The 21,051-nt window shown below is 35.6% G+C and overlaps 1 protein-coding gene across 1 annotated transcript in view; it reads right to left on the minus strand.

Moving 5' to 3' along the window:
- LOC111142147 (cullin associated and neddylation dissociated 1) overlaps positions 1-21,051 on the minus strand; it is a 41,838-nt gene that overhangs the window by 2,313 nt on the left and 18,474 nt on the right. The window contains exons 3-13 of the mRNA XM_022495134.1: positions 17,000-17,154; positions 15,158-15,281; positions 13,313-13,569; positions 13,124-13,229; positions 11,619-11,764; positions 8,265-8,557; positions 6,737-6,878; positions 4,921-6,414; positions 3,894-3,989; positions 436-605; positions 191-355 (exon numbers count right to left, since the gene is read on the minus strand). Of these exons, the coding sequence (XP_022350842.1) occupies positions 191-355; positions 436-605; positions 3,894-3,989; positions 4,921-6,414; positions 6,737-6,878; positions 8,265-8,557; positions 11,619-11,764; positions 13,124-13,229; positions 13,313-13,569; positions 15,158-15,281; positions 17,000-17,154 (3,148 nt within the window). The remainder of the gene's footprint in view (positions 1-190; positions 356-435; positions 606-3,893; positions 3,990-4,920; positions 6,415-6,736; positions 6,879-8,264; positions 8,558-11,618; positions 11,765-13,123; positions 13,230-13,312; positions 13,570-15,157; positions 15,282-16,999; positions 17,155-21,051) is intronic.

The raw sequence follows: 21,051 nt of genomic DNA on the forward strand, positions 1-21,051 counted from the left end.
TACATTGCATCACTATTACTTTTGCATATTATAGTTTACAACAAACTTACTAAATTCATGACAAGCAAACCGATTTTTTTTAAATAAACAATTACAAGGGTGAAAGTCATACAGCAATCTTCTCCACTATAGAAAGTCACTATAGAAGTCTTCTTCTAAAACAATCTATAAACAGCCACAAACATCTTACCTTAATATCATAATGGTCCTTCAAACCATCTTCAACATGATTTAGAAATTCAAAGATATCTAGTCTATCAAGACAACTGTCTAAAAGTGTGTACATACACTCAAAAGCTGCCTTTCTAATATCCAGTCCATCATCAACTGTATGCTTAAATGGACCCATTTCTACCTGTTGAAACAAAAAAGAATGTGTGGATATACTTAAAAGTAAAAGACAAGCTTAGATAAACAGTAATGCAACTAACTTACCTCTCTTATAAGCTCCTTTCTAACTTTTGTTTCATTATAAAGATGTGGCAGAACAGTATCTAGAAGATCCCTTATTAATGATGGTTTATTATGTGCTGCTGAATTGAATGTGACCAAGGCTACTCTTCTTACATTCAAATCTGGGTCTTCCAACGTTTTTAGGAAATCACCTGAAAATCGTTAAGAAGCAATATACAGTCACTGTAGCCTTAAAACAAAATAGGTATGTTTTTTCTAAATGGATAAATTTATTGTTTATATTGTTGTCATTTCTTCAATGCAGGTCATGGAAGAACATGACAACAGAATAAGAACATGAAGATAGATTAGATTAAGTGAACCACAGAGCTGCTTTTGGCAACAGGTAAGCTACCAATTAAACACAATTACATTCATTTATTTATGAATGTAATTGTGTTTAATTGGTAGCTTACCTGGGTGGCTCAGTTGGTTGAGCGACTGCCTTCGGCTCAGGTAGTGATCCTGGAGTCCCAGGATCGAGTCCTGCATCGGGCTCCCGGCTCCATGGGGAGTCTGCTTCGCCCTCTGACCTTCTCCTCGCTCATGCTCCCTCTCACTGTCTCTCTCTCTCTCTCAAATGAATAAATAAACACAATTACATTCAGACATGATAATCGACTCATAGCAGCATTCTATAATGAAGAGGATATGGCATGAGAGAGCCCAAAAAGTTCCCTAATTACTTCTACAGATATATGAAAAAAAGGTAGGCTACACAGAGAAGTGATGGAGCCAGCAGCTACAAAAATAAATGATTCTACTCAGAGTTCAAAATTAGTATTTTCACTGAAAGCAACAAAAATTGAATTAAAAACATTGAGTTCAAAAGAAGATAAACAGGATTAGGACTAGATCCATTGCTTGATAAACTGAATACAATTAACAAGTATACAATTTATCAGATGATAAAGAGAAATGTGCCTTCAAAATTTCTTTATTTCTATCATTAATGAAGAATATATGGGGGCGCCTGGGTGGCTCAGTGGGTTAAGCCGCTGCCTTCGGCTCAGGTCACGATCTCAGGGTCCTGGGATCGAGTCCCGCATCGGGATCTCTGCTCGGCAGAGATCCTGCTTCCCTCTCTCTCTCTCTGCCTGCCTCTCCATCTACTTGTGATCTCTCTCTGTCAAATAAATAAAATCTTTAAAAAAAATATATATATGAATCGGTAAGAGGGTTAAAAATACTAAAGGAGAAAACTGAAACCTAACATAGGACCCAAAAAAAAGCAGAAATAAGCTGGTTGGTCTTGCAAATGGGAACAAATTATAGTGCAAAGATGTTTGGAGTCACACAGATGGTAATCCAAACTGCTTCATTTGCCAACTATATGACTTTTGGCAAGTTATTTTAGGCAAGAGCCTCAGTTTCTCAGTTTACAAAATGAGAATTATAAACCTGTTAGGCTACACAAGTAGACTAAATTGCATGTATACTGCCAAAGAGTGTTTGGGACATCCCTAGTATTCACATGGAGTTACTGTTCATCATTATAGAATCTCAACCCTACAGTCAGCAATCCTTTGGAATACACAGGAAGAAAAGAGGTGCCAAGACTTGAATATATCACAACAGCAATTTGAATGAATGGGAAGGAAGTAAACTTTAGACACCATATACTAGTAAATTCAAGGCTGACCACCCAAGAAACTTCTGATTACAAGAAGTGTTCAGGAGATACCTTGTAATCAAAAAGAATTTAGGGGCACCTGGGTGGCTCAGTGGGTTAAAGCCTCTGCCTTCGGCTCAGGTCACGATCCCAGGGTCCTGGGATCGAGCCCCACATCGGGCTCTCTGCCCAGCAGGGAGCCTGCTTCCTTTCCTCTCTCTCTGCCTGCCTCTCGGCCTACTTGTGATCTCTGTCAAATAAATAAAATTAAATTAAAAAAAAAAAATTTAAATATACCAGACTAAACCTTCTTACCCCTCTGTTTGCTTACAATTATTAAGATAGTAAATTAGAATAAAGTATTTGCTTTCAGAAAAGCATCTATAATATTGCTATTATTACGGACAAATGGTGATATGCACTAGGATTACCTATCCCCAACTCTTTGGTTTAGTTATTACAATGTTTAAAAAGCCTCCTAGGTGATTCTGATGTTCATGTAGTCACAAATAATACAAAACAAGATCAAAATTCAATGAGAATGACCATCATTTGATCAAATAACTGTATCAATGACACACAAAGGTTGACCTGTCAACCTGGATATATGTCTCTAGAGATGTGGCACAGGACTCTTCACCTTTGTCCTATCTTGTACAACACAAAAAAATGTCAAATACATCAAAGTGGGGCGCCTGGGTGGCAGAGTTGGTTGAGAAGCTGATGCTTAGTTTTGGCTTGGGTTGTGATCTCAGGGTTGTGGGGTCAAGCCCTCTGTTGGGCTATACACTCAGGGGAGTGTCGGCTTGGGATTCATTCTCCTTCTGCCCCTCCTACTCATGCTGCCTTATTCTCAAAATAAATAAGTCAAACCAAAAACAGGTGAGGAGAACAGAAGGCAAAATTCTTTATTTCTAGGCCCCAACAATAGCATCCATTTATTTCTATGTGCCTCTTATTCTGAACTAATAATCCATTTCTGTAATTCTTTAATTTTTTTTTTTTCCCCCTTTCTGGCCTACTGCAGAATGGCCCAAAACTACAAAGCTTCTTTGCCATATCCATCTATCCACTTTGCTGGTATCTCCATTGCTCTGTCTTCAGGCATACACCAAACTAAGCTCTGAAGGTTTTTAGTATTACCCACTCTAGGAAAACTGATTATGAAAACAACACAATGAAGTTATAAAATCATTAAAAATAACCCTAAAAGGGACGCCTGGGTGGCTCAGTTGGTTAAGCAGCTGCCTTCGGCTCAGGTCATGATCCCAGCGTCCTGGGATCGAGTCCCACATCGGGCTCCTTGTTCTGTGGGGAGCCTGCTTCTCCCTCTGCCTCTGCCTGCCACTCTGTCTGCCTGTGCTCGCTCTCTCTCTCTCTCTCTCTGACAAATAAATAAATAAAATCTTTAAAAAAAAAAATAATAAAGCGATTATGTTTAAAAAAAAAAAAAAAAAAAAAAACCCTAAAAGCTAATTCTTGTCTTTGTAGATATAGAGACAGCCCTAGTCTCTGGCTCTCTCTTAATTCTACTGTTTTTTATTCTTACATTGTCTCCACAGATCTCCTTGGGAGCTGGAGGGTTTATAGGTAAGAACAGAAAATTGGGGCTCTAACAGATCAAATCAAGATTAATTTTCTGAAGACATCCCAGTGTATTTATTTGCAAAATTATCTGATAACTTCAAACTAAAGGTTGATAGAATATAAGTATGTAAGATCACACATTATCAATTATCAGACCCTTACACGCATTTTATTTTAGTTCCCTGGTAATATTTAGTTACTGAAATTATTACTCAGTATGTTTATCTTTGTTTCCACTTACCTATGCAGTTCTTTAACAGGGGGTCAATAGGTTGTGGATGATCAGAAATAGTAAACTTCACAGCTGTAACCACTGAGCTTCGGGCATATGATGAGCCTAATTAAAAAGAAATTTTAAGTCTACTGGTATGTAAATTCACTAAAATCCATGGGCAGCTTCAGCATTTTCAAACCACTTCAACTGACATCAGTGTCCTCAATTTCTTAAAATTCTCTCTGGTCAAGAGGGGAGGTACTGGGGCACCTGGGTGGCTCAGTGGGTTAGGCATCTGCCTTCAGCTCAGGTCATGATCTCAGGGTCCTGGGATCCAGCCTGCATTGGGCTCTCTGCTCAGCAGGGAGCCTGCCTCCCCCTCCCCCTCTGCCTGACTCTCCACTTATGATCCTTCTGTCAAATAAATAAATAAAATCTTAAAAAAAAAAAAAAGAGGGGAGGTAAAATTTACCCATAAAATATAATCCCATTAGATTTCAAAGAAATAATGTCTTCTGGGAAGGAAAAGACCTAGGAGAGCAACAGTGGAGATTCTAGCCCTCACAAAAGGGAAGTGTTTAAACCCATAAATAGCTGATAAGATCTTCAAATGTTTTCTTTAAAAAGCAGTTTCTAAAGAAGGCACTACTTTTCTTACCCACTACTTGGTCTAAAGGAATTGACACTAGTAAATCCGAAACCAAGTCTTCTAGGATCCTTCATTTGAACTATGTTCACTAATTTTAGTATTAAAATTAGTACTACCAAGGCTCCTTTGTACGTACTAATTCAAGAAACATCTGTCTTTTCCACATTTCAAGATAAAAGAGTAACATTAAAATATAATGAACAAAGGAACTACAACAGATTTAACCATGATCCTACTACCCTATCCTTTTTAAACAACGAAATGTCATTTGAATATGGCTCCACACTGCAACATAAGGCAAGAGGTTCTACATGTAACACAATACAAAAAGGGTTTACTTCTGCATTAGGCATCTTTCAAGGTTACCAACTGCCAATAAAATTTTAAGAAAATCTAGGTACCCACCTGATATCAAATACCCCTTAAGCCGTGGAAGGAGAGTTTCTGGATCAATTAGAGTGAGTTTCCCTAGACATTCAGCAACAACATTTCTGGTTCCTTCTTCTGCACACTCACAGTGCTTTAGCAGTAAGGCCCAGATGTTTTCAACATATGGTTTAAGGCCCACTACTGACGCAGAGCTAATAATTTCCTTCAAGGAATGAAGCAGAAGATACTGCCTTTTGGGCTGACTGGTTATTTCTTGTAAGACAAACGGTAGATACTCAGGAAGGTTGCCCACACTAATGCTGCCTAAAGCATAGGAGGCGGCTGATTTAACTTCTTCGCTAGGAGATGAGAAGGCTTCTAATATTACAGATTTTAGTTCCAGCTGCCCACTTAAGTCAATATGATGCCCAACTTCTCCGAGAGAAAGCAGAGCTAAGAGACGAATGGAATCTGTAGACCTTGAGTTCTTGACATCTTGAATAAATTGACCTACTACAGCTGGTCCTTCTTTAGGGCATGCTCGAGTAAGGGCAGCTACACATTTGGCAATAGAATAGTAAGACTGCTTGTGAGTAAGAGCGGTGCTCTGCGAATAAACTGGACCAGTCAGCATGCGCAACAAATCCATGTATCCTAGATTATTTGTTCCAGTGACAACCAGAGCTTGGAAAAAGTCTAGCATGGCGCTAAGAGCTCCCCCCTGTAATAAAGGTGATCTCACAAGTCCAATAAGTTCATTGAGAATGGATCCACTTATCTTTGAAAGGGAGGAGGGATACACTTTTGCCAGTGTGGTAAGGAAACTGATAGCCATCTGTGAAACATGCATATCACTTTCACTGATAAGAGGTGGGAGCTCATCTAGAACTGCATCAATCATGGCAGCTGTCAAGCTGTCACTGTAGTTTTTAATTAGAATATCTAGGGCAGAAAGGGTACCCAGTTTCAAAGCTCTCTGGTTTTTCCTGAGAAACGATGCAAGGATAGGAACCCCTTCTCCCAGGACAGGCCTCAAATCTATCTTCAAAGGTGACCCAGCAATCAGTGTCAACGCCTTCACTGTAGTTAACCGGGTAATTTCATTCTTTAGTCTCTCCAAGAATATCTGAAGTGTATTAGGTAAATCAGAACCCAAATTGTCTCCAAGGTTGCAAATAATTTGTCCCATACAGGAAATAGCCCTTTCTTTGACCTCCTGATCAATGTCAGCTGCTTTTAACCTCTTAATAGTACAGGTAAATAGATCTTTGATATAAGGAGTTGCATCAAACGAGGAAGGCTGATCTAAAGGACGAATTACTTTCACAAGTTGTTGGGTAACAAGAAGTGCTTCAGATGTAATCTTGTAAAATGGGTCTCCGACACAAGCCACAACTGGAGGGACCAAAGCCTGAACATGAGGATGGAAGACTTGAGGAGAGTGGTTACAGAGGATTACATAGAGACACGACAAAGCATCAATCTTCAAATTTGATGAGCTTGATTTATCATTCAGTGAGAAAATGATTCCTAAAAAGCCAACAAAAAAATAATTTTTATGTAGTCTTAAGAAAAATTAAAAACTAATCCCTAAAATATTAGTAAAGTTTCTACTTCATCATACTGTATCTCTAAAGTAGTAGAAATTCCACAATCTACGATAAACATTAGAGGTAAGGTAAGATTTTTAACTTGAAAATTTCTAATTTATGCGTTTGAAATGGGTCTATGTGCAAATTAAGTTGTCACAAATTACCTTTTGAAGGAAACAACTGTTTAAACTTATCAAAGACTTAAGGAAATCTCTAATTAGTCCCCAAAGTGATTTACTATTCTTTTATTCTTTTCATACCTGGTACGAGTACAGGAATGTGCTGTGTTAGGGCCCCAGGTAATACATTTACCAGTTCAGTTAACATGTTAAAACAACACTGTCGGGTCTTCACACTTTTTTCTTTCATCTGTTTGTGCAGAGCTTTAACAATGTTGGGAACCTGTAATTATTACACACTCATTAGCTGTTTTCAGCTAGTGGTATTTCCTCAGTACACTTAACACAAATTATCAGAGATGGGGAGAGAGGGAAGAATTTAACAAGACTGTTTCATACAAATTTTGTTGTACCTATTACATATGGTCTCTTGGAACTATTTGTTTTATACTCGTAATAAAGAAAAGCTATCATTAGCTTTCTACAGAGCAAGAAAAGTCTTCCTTGATTATGAAATGCACAAGGCTAACTAGAAATCAAACCAAATAATAAACTTTCAACCAAACTTTAAGGAACAAATTATAAATGGCTTTTTGAACAAAAATAGCACAGATATCTGCATTGAAAGAAAAAGGACAAATCATGGAAAAGAAACCATTAAATGGGTCTTTGTCTTTGCTCTGACAATCAAACAGACCTCACTTCAAAATGTAGCTCCAAGGAGCAAGGTTATGATTCAAAAACATCTGCTTCTAAACTTTGTAATGTGTTCTTAGTTGGTAAAACCTAAACAGATTATTTACTAATCCTACAGATAAGAGGATATACACAGACACATGCCAAATCAGTGATCTGAGAGCTAGAGATAAAAGAAAACCACCTAATTCATTACATCATCATAATTTCCCACATTTTTATCTGACTTCTATACACTTTTTCTCATTTCCTTCTGCAATTAACCTTCAGTGTTCACTTTTAGGTTCACCATGATTTTTTTGTTAATTTAAACTCAGTCTCACAACTGTTTTTGTATGTTATAAAAATGAACAAATATGTATGCCACAGGGCTGCTGTAGGGATTAGATATAAGATAGGGAAATGCCTAGCATGCATTACATAGTAAGTAGAAACTATATAGCTCTAATCTTTAGAATCTTAGAAAAGAGGTCCTGAAGTAAAAAATATCTGTACCAGTTGTTATTAGTAAATTAAGTCCTTACAATGTACTAGGCACTAGACCATTTACATAGGCCACGTCATTTCTCACTACCGTGGGTAGTGCATTCTAAGTAAATAAACTTATTACAAATGAGAAAAATGAGGTGTAATAAACTGGACTAACTTGTCCAGGATCACACAGCTAAATCAGGAGCAAAGTGAGGTATGAACACAAGTAGTGTGACTCCATAACTCTAAGATTTCTCTGTTAACATCAAAGATAATATTAAAATAATTTTAAGATTCAGTAAAATTATCTAGTAAAATCAAGAACACCTCAAATCAGAATAAACTATAAGTACCATAATATTAATGTATATAAACTACTACATAAACATATCCCAGAAGTCTGCTCACTCTTCTGAAGATGTTCTGGGACTCAGATTTCCATATATAAAAAAAATTTAATTTTGTATTTACAAGCATGATTTTCAACCATACTTAAACTGACCTGACTCTGAAGCATTGTTAAAGGTGTTTCTCCCTGCTCCATTGCATCAGGGTCACAGAGCCAACTCTGAACAGGACGAGTTTGCTTCAAAAGAGAAAGGTATGCATGGAAAACATCTGCCTTTACATTCTCTTCACGCTCCTTAAATCTGGATATCAGTGCAGGAGAGACAGTCTTGTAGAATTCTGGAAGCATTTCATGCCTTGTGCTAACTACAGCATCCAAGCACTTGGCAGCTGCACGTCTCACTTTCCAACTCATGTCATCGTCGTCACTATATTCATCATCGCTCCCTAAAAGAAGTTTTAATGTTAACAGGCTATTAATTATAAGAAAAGTTTATCATTTAATACAGAAAGTGAGCTGTTACTCAGTTTTATAACTTTTCACTGACATACAGCAACAGAGAAATTTTTTTTTTAAATAGAGAAGCTTTAAAAGAACAAGTACTTAACAAGATTATACAAATTTACACATAAATCAACCTTAAAGAATCCTGTTTTAAACTTGTTAATCATCTTATTTATTGTGCGTAATGAGCAGCTTATCAATCTTTATGGTGATTAACATGTGAAACTTCTTTACAACATAAATATTTGTAAAATCAGCCTTTAAAACAGTATGAAAAGAAGCTCAAAGGACTCACCTGACACTATAGGAAAATCAAACAATCAAAGAATTAATAAATAAACCAGGATATAAGATTGACGACTATAGATGAGATGTTTAAAAAAAAAAGCATGGTTACCAATCCCAGGACATGCTGGGGAGAAAAGGAATCTTGATATCCGCTTTCTTTGTGGCTCTAAGGCTTTTCACTAAATTTGATGATGGGCTATTAGGAAAAAACATGTGTACTTCCAACGTTTCAACATATTCTCTTAAGGTAGTTTAAAGAAACTATACTTCTGCAACAAGAAAATTCTGCTAAGAACAAAGCACCATGTAAAAACTGAACACCATCTTCTCCAAATTCCTGTTAAACTTAAAACAATGTTTCAATGCTATCAACTCCATTTCACTTATGTATACTTCATTAACTTTCATGTCGTGTGAAATCTCTGAAAATTATTTCCTTCTAACACTATAAAGCTGAATCAATTGGGTAAGTAACAAAGTCAGAAGGATGATAAAAACACCAGCAGTTCTCAGGACAGTCTAAAATTATCAAACAATAGCCCTGAAATGCTGATTCCTCACTGGGGGAAAAAGATGTTGCCTTTGCATTGGCTTATATTCCAATGAGCTTAGTGACAGCTAAATGTAGCCAGCTATGCCTTAGAAAACCCTAGGATTACATAACAAAATACTAACTAAACCCAAGGCATTTGACTTATTCACCAATACATATGTGAATAAAAATTAGAAGGTACTGTATCAAAATGGACTATTTAAAAGCAAATTAATAAATGAAGTTTTTCCCACGGCAACCCAACTATGGGAATTATTTTGCAGAAATATATACTTTGTTGAAAAAAGGGTTATTAAAACATTAAATACCTAATTACTGAAATTATGTTGCTTTTATGTTACAATAACAGTATGGGAGAAAGGTAGTTATTAGGTATAATCCATTGCAAATAGATGAAACAGCTGAAGGACTTGGTTAGTTATTCTACAAAAGTACTTGGCACATGAAAAACCAATAATCAAAAACAGGAAACATATACTGCCTAATGGTGTTTCAAAGGATATTATCTATTACAATCCCTCCAGTAATACAGCACATTTACTGAGTGTCTTCTATGTGTCAAGCACTATCCTAAGCACTAGAATAAAGGAGTCAATAAAGGGGCTGAAAGTCTCTGTCTTCATGAAATTTACATCCTAGTGGGTAGAAAATAATTACAGTATGTCAAAAGCAATTAGTTTTAAGAAAGAAAATAAAAATGTTGAGAAGGAAGACTATAAGGAAGGGGAAAGCCCGGACATGTGAGACTGAATGAAGAGGGTGTGAAAGTAATCACGTGTAACCCCCAAGCTTTTGGCATGAGAAACTAAAACAGGGGTACCATTCTGAGATAGAAAAGGCTAAATAAACAAGTTAGGCAGATTGGGGGGAGGAGGGGGATGTGGAAAGATTATTTTAGACACCTAACCAGTAAATCAATTAAGCAGATATATATACAAACTTGAAATTCACAGGAAAGATCTGGAATAAAGAAAAATTTCAGTTTTCAGTATACTGATATTAAACGCAGGAGACTAGTTGAGATTAACAAGAATATTAGAGTATCACAGAGAAGTCCAAGCCCTGGAACACTCCAAAGTTTGGTGATCAGGGTTATGAAGAACAACCAGCACAGGGACTGAGAAAGAGTAATCACAAAAACAGGACTAACATCATTACAAAAATAGGACTAGTATCAGGAGAGTGTGGTATCCTGGAAATTATATGAAATGCTGCTGATATGAGAAATAGGCAAACATCTGAGGTCACTGGTGATCCTGTCCATCACTTAAAGACTGGATTCATGAGAGAAGGACAAAAAGGAACTGAAGAGCATTCTTTTGAGTTCTGTTTTGAGAGAAACTGGGCAGTAGCCACCAGAGTGTAATATCGGGTTAGGAGGGATTTTTTTATAGTTGTTTCTGTTTTCTTTTTAAAAGATAAATTATTGACTTTGGAGGAATATAAATTTATTCAAAGAATCAAATTTAAAAGTATGAAAAATATCATCAGGAAATCCACCAACTCACATACCTCATCACTTACCCATTTAATCATCTCCACTATGATTCTTTTAATCCTAGCAGAAACAACTAAACATGAGCAACCTGTCTGTCCTTGAAAGTGCTATTCCTTTCCAGAGTAAATACTACAAATCATAGCACAATGACATCAATCTTCAGAGCCTCAGAAATGTTTAGATGATTCATGAAAGTTAAATGGAGCCTCAAACAACATTTAGGAGTTTCCAAGAAAAGTACATATAAAACCAACCATAACTGCTGAATATGTGTATCTACAATACAGTTTTAAAATAACATTCATTTTCCTCCTCACAAATACCCCTTGTAGAAAATACGAATAAAGAACAAAATTCTCTTGGCTAGCAATTATAAATGTACTAGTAAGGTTTTTTTCTGTGTATTTAAAAAAATAAAACTGGGACATAACTTCCATTACCCACCTTTTCACTCAACGTATTAGTAACTGCTTTAATATTCTTCTAGATTCTGAAAATGTTGCACAGCAGTTAAGTACATGGATGTCCCATAATTTATTTAATCAATCTGCTCTTGTTGAATACTGAGGTCATTTTCCCTTTCACTAGGTAAGGATCACCTCCATCTATAACACTGGGTCTTTCATGAAAATTTAACCAATTCCCTCTATTTAATTTGAACTACCTTGGTCGTCATCATCACCACCATCTGCATCCATGGCATTTTCATCTTCATCTTCATCATCATAATTATAATTTGGATCATAGGTAAGATATTTAAGACAAATATTTATAATGGTAGAAACATGAGGATATACTTCCTTAGGACATCTGAAGAAAAAAAATAAAAGCTGCCTTGAATAACTGCACTCTTCTCCTTGATTCACTATCTGACACATTCGATTACCAGATTTTTTTCTTCCTTATAACACAGCATAGGAAAGTGGTTCCCAGTCTTTCAAAACCAATCACTTCGTGTATTTTAAAATATTTACTTTTCAAATTACACTTAATTTTATGATGAACTTTTCCCATTCTAACATCTCTGAAGTCAGGATGATTCTTACAAGTAACTGATATATATAACTGATATATATAATGGTTAATGTTAATGTGGTGAGTACAGAGAAACATCTGTATATACTCTATCTTCTCAACATAAGACTAGAAGACTAAGCCCAAGTGAATATGCTCTTCAGCAACTAAGACTGTTTGTGAAAATGCCAGTGCACATACATCTAGGCTTGGTCTCCCAGCTATATGCTGAGAGACAGAACATAGACATGCCCCACAATAAAGGAATAACTTATGTTTCTCAATTAAAACAACAGAAACAAATCCCACAATTTCTGATTTTAAAAATTTGGTATAACCATAAGCTACTTTTTTTTTTTTTTTAAGATTTTATTTATTTATTTGACACAGAGAGAGAGATCACAAGTAGGTGGAGAGGCTGGCAGAGATGGGGGGAGAAGCAGGCTCCCAACGTGGGGCTTGATCCCAGGACCCTGAGATCATGACCTGAGCTGAAGGCAGAGGCTTAACCCACTGAGCCACCCAGCCGCCCCCATAAGCTACTTCTTAAAAAACCATGAGTGGGGCAAGGGATTACTGCAGATAACTACCAGTGAAGTCTCAAGACACTATGCTATATACCAAACTGTCAATTCTAGCCAAAGGCAAAAAAATCTGCTCCTCAGCCAGTATGGTTTTCTAGCACATAACTGATGATTTTAATATTAGAACCAAGGTTTCCAAATGGAGACTCACTACCCTAGCAAAATGGATGTGACAAACTTCAAAAAATGTTGGAAAGATATAAAATTCACTACATATTTTTGGACCGGTAATTTTTACCCTGCTGCTCTTTAAGACTACATTATTAAATTAAACCAAAAGATAACCATAAATACTTTTCCAAATTCTTTCAAGTCCTAACAATAAAAAGGAAACATATCAAATATAAGGACCATATTTTGAAATATAAGATCACCTCTACTTCAAATACTGCACTGGTTATCAGTTACTGTTTAATAAGAATTTATTCTAATCAGACATCTGAAACCAAAACTCATCCTGGCTGTCAGTAAAATAACCCATTTCTCCTCACCCACCTACTCTAGATCTTAATTATTACTCTGTTCTCAAGGGAAAATTTTACTTGAATATAGAGAGATCCTAAAAACTTACCTTCTCACAAATGACTCAAAGGCTTGAATGCAGTACTCTCTTAATTCATCATCATCTACATTACAAAATTTTACCACCAAAGGAATTATCTTCTCAAGGTATTCACCTAAGAAAAGCATATTTATTCTTAAAAACATTCTTTTTTTTTTTTAATTGAAGAAAATTTTGAAGTATTTAAACATTTCTTACCTATTCTATGACCAGCTTGCCTACTAATTGCAGCAATACATTGTATATAGGTTCTTGTTGTTGACATTGAATCATTTTTGGACAATTCTGACAACAGATGTTCAATAAGATCTACAAAAACTATATTTCCACAGCTCATAACCAGATGGCCAAGAGCAATAATGGTTCTTTTCCTCACTGCAAGTCTAGGGCTGGTCAACTGGGGGAGCAGACAGGTCAGAATTGAAGGATGGAAATTAACAAGAAGTCCTCCTTGCCTTAAAATAAAATAAAAAAGAAAGAAAACCATAAATAAATTCAAGAGGTCTGAGCACTACTGAAATGTCCGGCCTCTGACCTCAATGTATTCAAAGAGTAAAAATTTAGATGACGCTAATCCAAATTCAGAATTAGATTAAAACAATACTTTCTCTACCAACCCAACTGAAAAGTTGAGTCAATAAGTAAATGCAGTTTTAAAATCTGTATCCCAAAATTCACTTCCAGAATCTAGAACCATATCCCCTTCTATAAGATATCCAACCAACATGCTTGAGAATTCACCAAAAAACCAACAATCTTGTCACTTTTCCAAGATCTGTAAAGTGTTTTCCCTATTAATAGCTTTTTCTCTATGATAGCTTTCTGGGGGTTCAAAATCAAAATCTCAAATCTCAGAACCTCTTGACTACCCCCTCTTCCTATGGTCTTTCCTCAACATATCTATGTACTAAGTTGCATTGATCCTACTGGTCCAACCCTCTTCCAAATCATTTCACATGTGCAGTTTAGGCAGTCAATAGTAGTTAAACATCTGTGTGCCAGGACCTTGCAACTGATCCATCAACACATAAAACAAAAAGTCTGAGTATTTACTACCTACAAAATTAAGTATAAATTTCTCACCTTCTTCAACATGACCACAACCCATGAAAATGATTTCCTACTACTTTTCTATTCATTCTATGTATTTTGGAAAACAAGAATACAATGTTTCCCAACTCCAAAATGACTTATGCTGATATATTCTAAACCTGGGCATGTATATACCTGTGCCCTACCCATTCTTCAAAACTAAATTCAAATGTCATTTTTTCCAAAACAAACTTCTCCTATTTTAAATCCCGAAACACACCAAGAGTCTCAGTCTCAGTATTTAATTCCACTTTTGTTCTTCTCTCCTATAGCAAAATATAAGTTCTTGTGTGTACCAGGATGGTAGCGCTCACCTTCTACTGTAAATATGTACCATAGGAAGGCACTTAACTATTTCCAAGCTGCAGTGACTTGGGCACAAGTGAAGGCACAACAATGAAGACGTAATGATTTTGAGAATTAGGGATACACTATAAATGGTAGGTCTTTTAAGGTATTTTCCCCTTTGGAATTGATTATATCTTCCTATCTTTCAGATAGGAAGGAAAAGCAAACAGAGGACTTCCAGAGGAAAGCAAACAAGGAACAAATTATAAAGCCAAGCTCCATCCTCCCCAAACATACAGTATCATCATGGCTGCTGAAATTTATGCCATTATTTTAACTGGAAAATTTGCTACTCCTACCAGCACATCTCTTATTTAATAGAGAAATCCCAGTTATCAAGATCTAAGAGTAAAACAAAACATAAAAACTATGCTGACATATTCAAATCACAAATTTTATTACTTTTCAAAACTATAAAAAATGCCTTCTATGCAATATTATGTGATAAATATAATTAGCTTATTTCTCCCCTCCCACATATTTATAAACAGCCACAATTTAAACATGGACAATTTCAGACCAAATTATATTTATCAAAAGGTGTTTTTAATAAATGCACATAGTTTTTGTATTACAAATAATACAAATGATAGGCATGTTTACCTGCTCAACATATCAGCCATAATATCCAAGGCTTCTAGCTGAACAGAAACATCTTCCTGCTTTGCTATTGCACTGGTAAGACGTCCAGTAATCTTTTTACATACATTAGCAGCTAATGCAGAGCCTGCATGAATAATAAACCAAGAATAATTTCAAGGCAAGTATAATGACTCTACCTTATATTCATGGTGCTTACTAGATAGTCAACAACTTTAAACGATTATAATTGAGACTGACTTAAGAGATCCATGTCAGAAAAGTAAGTATTTCAAAATGGGTTGTTTTTAGCCAAGTAATTTATTAGACATAAGCAGAAATAAGAGATAATAACTGCAGAAGGAGTACATGACACAGGCAAAACAGTAACAATTCAATAGACTCTACTGGACAAGTATTCTATATACTGACATGACTGCCGACGATGGAGCCAATAGGAGCTGTAGTGTTTGCACCTCTAGACTGGAAAACAGAAATGAATTTTCTTCTACTTGAATACTCTTTACTAGCAACCTAGACTTTAAAATTTCAGTGAATTAAAAACCAAATATATTCTGAACTCTAACAACATGATCTCTTAAAAAAGAGAGAGAGCTGTAAACCTGTAAGATCCTTCCTATTCCAATCCAAAGACTCCAAAACTTCATTATGATGAACTAGAAATGCTGTTCCAGAGAACTCATAAATCAAGGTTATTCTATTTTGAAGTAGATTTGTCTTATTACTGGCAGGTGGGAGAAAAAAAGAACAAGAAATTAATCTAAACGGTTAACAGAATTCGTTAGAACCAGAAATCAGCTAAAAACAAACGTTTCAATGAAAAGAAATGAGGAAAACATCAAGATAACTAATACAATTATAAAAAATATTTTACAGAAATAATAAGAGTAAAGTCACACTGATAAGAAACAGCTGAAAAAGCATCATCTTTCGATTAAAAGATAATGGAGGATTTGAATCCTCACCCAAATAGGTAATCACAACTTTGGGTGCATTAACCTAATCTCTTTGCTTTTCAGTTCCCTCACCGATAAACTATGAATATTAGGACCCATACGGCTGATGTTTAGACTTACTGAAATAATACACACCAATCTAGCATGATGGCTAGCATAGCAAAAGATTAATAAATATTTGTTAAGTAAATGAGTAAAAACTACATACTTAGACTACACTATTTATTACCAGTCTACATCTCTCCATGAAGTAGATAATAATTTTACTTCACCTGTAGATAAGACCATCAACAACTTCAGCCTGCTGATTTTAGCCAACAGCTTGGTAGTCAAGATCAATTCTAAAATTTGCATTACCTAAATATTTGTGTCAGAGGCCAAATTAACAAATTCATTAATTGTCATTTAAAATTTTTTAAATTACCAAAGTAGCTAGAGTCAGCCTTCATAAAGATACTAGTAAACTAGACTATTTCACAACTGTCTTAAAACAGTATTATGTTTTACACATCATAAATTCTGATGCAAAGCAAAATTAATATTGAAAATAGCTAATCAGAAATAACTCAAAGTTTTGGTTACCTTTTCCCTTAATGCACAGGTTAGCATTAACTCTATTCTGTAGTCACGGTAAATACAACAATAAAAAATCTTGCTATTCCTAGAAGATACTTAAATTCAGTCAAGATAATATTCATTTAAAAGTGAAAACTGATTTTAAGCAAAAATAAGACTCTGGACATTTTTCCTCTTACTTGTTCAAAGAGATCCTTACAAAAATCCTCTGATAGACACTACTCCCCTTCCCTGGCCAGGAGGAAAAAACAAATGAAAGGAAGAACAGCTCCAGGTAAAAAGGAGCTAGGAAGAAAAAAGTGCTCTTGCTTACCACTGGAAGCTGGAGGAAGTTCTCCAATTACTGTTTTAAGGCCAATACTTGAAATATCTCGAAGTTGTTCCTTATCAGAAAGCATGTTAGTGCAGAGGGTATCTACAATCGTCTCTACTTGGTATTCTTTCACTTTACTCACTAAGGGACCAAGACTGTAATATAAAATAGAAAAAAAATTAATTTACATTAAATACAAAAACAAAAATAGACAAAAGCATTAATTTTTTCCGCCAAGCAACTATCAACACAAAGTAAATACACTATGCCTGTATCATCCATTGTATATGAATAAGGATGTAAAACAAATTTGGACTGATAAGCTCCTTGCAGTTGGTTTCCAGTTTTCCCACTGATATCCACCATGGTTTCATGAAACTTAAGATGCTTTTACCTCTCCCAATCCTTCATATATACAAAACATTTTTTAGTACTAAAAAAGCTAATTAGGAGTCTGCTCCTAACAAGGATCCTATGGTTTACCTGAAACAGCAATTCCAATAGATCACTTTGTCAACTCTGATCCTGCCTTCCTCCTATCATCTATCACCAACTCCACCTTGTGAACCAAAAGAATTCACATTCCTTCTATTTTCCTGTTTAAATTTTAAAAAGCATCAAACCACTGGTTACAAAAAGCAAACAAGTTAGTACTACTCTGTGTTCCCAAAGAACCTTGGATATTCTGTTCATATTAGTGTTTTATATTATTATTATAGGTTTGCATGAAGGTCCACTGATTGTCGACAGAGAAAAAAGTTCTTCCTTAGTGCCCTTCCCAAAGAATTTAGCACATAGATGCTTAGTACATGAATTTTCATTGAAGAGCCCTTATATTTAAGACTATACTGAATAAGAAAAGTAATGACCCTATCTCCAAATATTTACCACTGGTTGATAAGGTTAAGAAATTCACAAAGCTATTTTAGAAATGAAATGAAGATATGCACCACTCTGCACAATTTCTTTTTAAAAACTCTTAAATTCTATATTAGTATTTACAGGACAGAAGACTGCACCTAAGGACATATTTTTAGGTACTTAGTTTATAGGATATTGTTAAAAATGAGCATTTTAAATGGAAAGATCAGAGACCAGAATGAATAGAATGCATATTAAAAAAAAGGAATGGGAAGCAACAGCAAAAATGAATTACTGGGTCTTCATGAAGATAAAAAGGTTTTGCACAACAAAGGAAGCAGTTAACAAAACCAAAAGACAACCCAAGGAATGGGAGAAGATAAAAGAACTTATCATACTCAACACCCAAAAAGCCAAATAATCCTGTCAAGAACTGGGCATAAGACATGAACAGACATTTCTGCAAAGAAGACCTACAAATGGCCAACAGACACATGAAAAAAATGCTCAACATCACTTGGCATCAGGGAAATACAAATCAAAACCACAATCAGATGCCACATCACACCAGTCAGAATGGCTAAAATTAACAAGTCAGGAAACAACAAATGTTGACAAGGATGTGGAGAAAGGGGAACCCTCCTACACTGTTGGTGGGAATGCAAGCTGCTGCAGCCACTATGGAAAAAAGTATGGAGGTTCTTCAAGAAGTTAAAAATAGAGCTACACTACAATCCCACAATTGAACTACTAGGTATTTACCCAAAGGATACAAACATTGTGATCCAAAGGGACACCTGCACCCCAATATTTATAGCAGCAATGTCCACAACAGCCAAACTATGTAAAGAGCCCAAATGTCCACCAACAGATGAATGGATAAAGATGTGGTGTGTGTGTGTGGGTGTACACACACACACACACACACACCCCCACACACAGGAATATTACTCAGCCATCAAAAAGCATGAAATGGCACCATTTACACTGATGTGAATGGAAACAGAGGGTATCATATCATGGTAAGTGAAATAAGTCAATCAGAGACAATTATGGTTTTACTCATATGTGGAACTTAAGAAACAAAACAGAGGATCATAGGGGAAGGGAGGCAAAAATTAAATAAGACAAAATCAGAGAGGGAGACAAACCATAAGAGACTCTTAACTATAAGAAACAAACAGGGTTGCTGGAGGGGAAGTGGGTGGGGGAATGTTAACGAGCACTGGGTGTTATTTGCAACTGATGAATTACTGAACTCTACATCTCAAACTAATGATACACTATATGTTAAGTGAATTTAAATAAAATAAGTTTAAAAAATGAGGATGAAAAGAACTGTTTGACACAAAAGGCATATAAAAGACAATAGGAAAGGTAGGCCCCTGGGACATTATGGAGAACCTTTAAAGTTAGGATGGCAAATTTAAATGTGATGTGGTAAAACTGGGAGCCAATGCATTTTGTCAAGCATTAGTGACATGATAAAACTAGTTTAATTGAAAGAAATGAAATCTTGCCATTTGCGATGACATGGATGGAACTAGAGGGTATCATGCTTAGCGAAATAAGTCAATCGGAGAAAGACAACTATCATATGATCTCCCTGATATGAGGAAGTGGAGATGCAACATGGGGGGTTAAGGGGGTAGGAGAAGAATAAATGAAACAAGATGGGATTGGGAGGGAGACAAACCATAAGTGACTCTTAATCTCACAAAACAAACTGAGGGTTGCTGAGGGGAGGGGGGTTGGGAGAAGGGGGGTAGGGTAATGGACATTGGGGAGGGTATGTGCTATGGTGAGTGCTGTGAAGTGTGTAAACCTGGCGATTCACAGACCTGTACCCCAGGGATAAAAATATATGTTTATAAAAAATAAAAAAATCCTTTATTAAACTTAAAAAAAAAATTTTAAAAAATAGATTAATTGGATAAATGTCAGATCAACATTTATCAAATACAGATGTTCAATAAACTAACTGCTTGACTGGAGAAGCCATAGGCAGTGCAATTTGGGAAATTAAGAGAAGAAAGAAAAATGAAAAGGTTGGAGAAATCCAAGAACAATTCAATCCAAAATATAGCAGTGACAAAAGACATGGCGTATGTGTAAAAACCTAACATGAAACAATGAAAAAATTGGAGTGAAAATAAAGGGGATTCTAAAAATGAATGTGAAGAGTTCTAGCTTCTGGTAATGGCAAAACAGCTCTGTTGGACCAACCCTTCTGCAGATAAAGACTGTAAACTCTCTAAAACTGTATTTTAGAAAAACAACAATTTGAATGCCAAATAATGATGTTAACTAAAAACAGAAAAAGGTCTACCTAGAATTCCAAATCCAGTGAAATTATCCCTTGAAAATGAAAATAAAGGGCACCTGGGTGGCTCAGGTGGTTAAACAACTGCCTTTGGCTCATGTCGTGATCCTGGAGTCCCGGGATCGAGTCCTGCATCGGCCTCCCTGCTCAGCGGGGAGTTTACTCCCCTCTCTGACCCTCCCCCTTCTCATGCTCTCTCTCTCTCTCTCTCTCTCAAACAAATGAATAAAATCTTAAAAAAAAAAATAAAGACAATTTATGATAAAAACTGAAACTCTAAAAAAAAAAAAAAAAAACTGAAACTCTACCACTACCAAATCTATACCACAAGAACTGCCAAAGAAAATTCTTTCGGCTAAAGAAAAAGTAAACTAGATGGTTACTTGGATTTACAAAAATCACCAGAAATGTAAATATGTGTACATAAAAGGCTTTATTTAAGAGACTACAAGGAGTGCCTGGCTGACTCAATGGCAGAGCATGCAACTCTTGATCTCAGGGTTGTTAAGTTTAAGCCCCACATTGGGTTTAGAGATTACTAATAAGTAAGTAAATAAGTACACTTAAAAAAATAAAAGACTATATGATTTTCCTTCAAACTATAAATAATACTGTATTACAGATATATATACACACAAATATAAAAAAAAAACCAACAGCACAAAGACAGGAAGAAAGTAAATGGGAAAATGTTGCAAGGTTTATATAATTTGTATCAAGTGGTACAATAATAACCTTCAGTAGACTGTCATAATTTTAAGATGCAATTTATAATCCCTAGCCGAGAGTGACAATTCAAAAAACACTAGGAGATATCTAAAAAGTCAAAAGAGGGTATCAAAATTAAATATAAAACAGATGCCCAACC

This window comes from Enhydra lutris, unplaced genomic scaffold (genome assembly GCF_002288905.1).
Source record: "Enhydra lutris kenyoni isolate GAN:26980312 unplaced genomic scaffold, ASM228890v2 scaffoldscaffold7, whole genome shotgun sequence".
Lineage (NCBI taxonomy): Eukaryota > Metazoa > Chordata > Mammalia > Carnivora > Mustelidae > Enhydra > Enhydra lutris.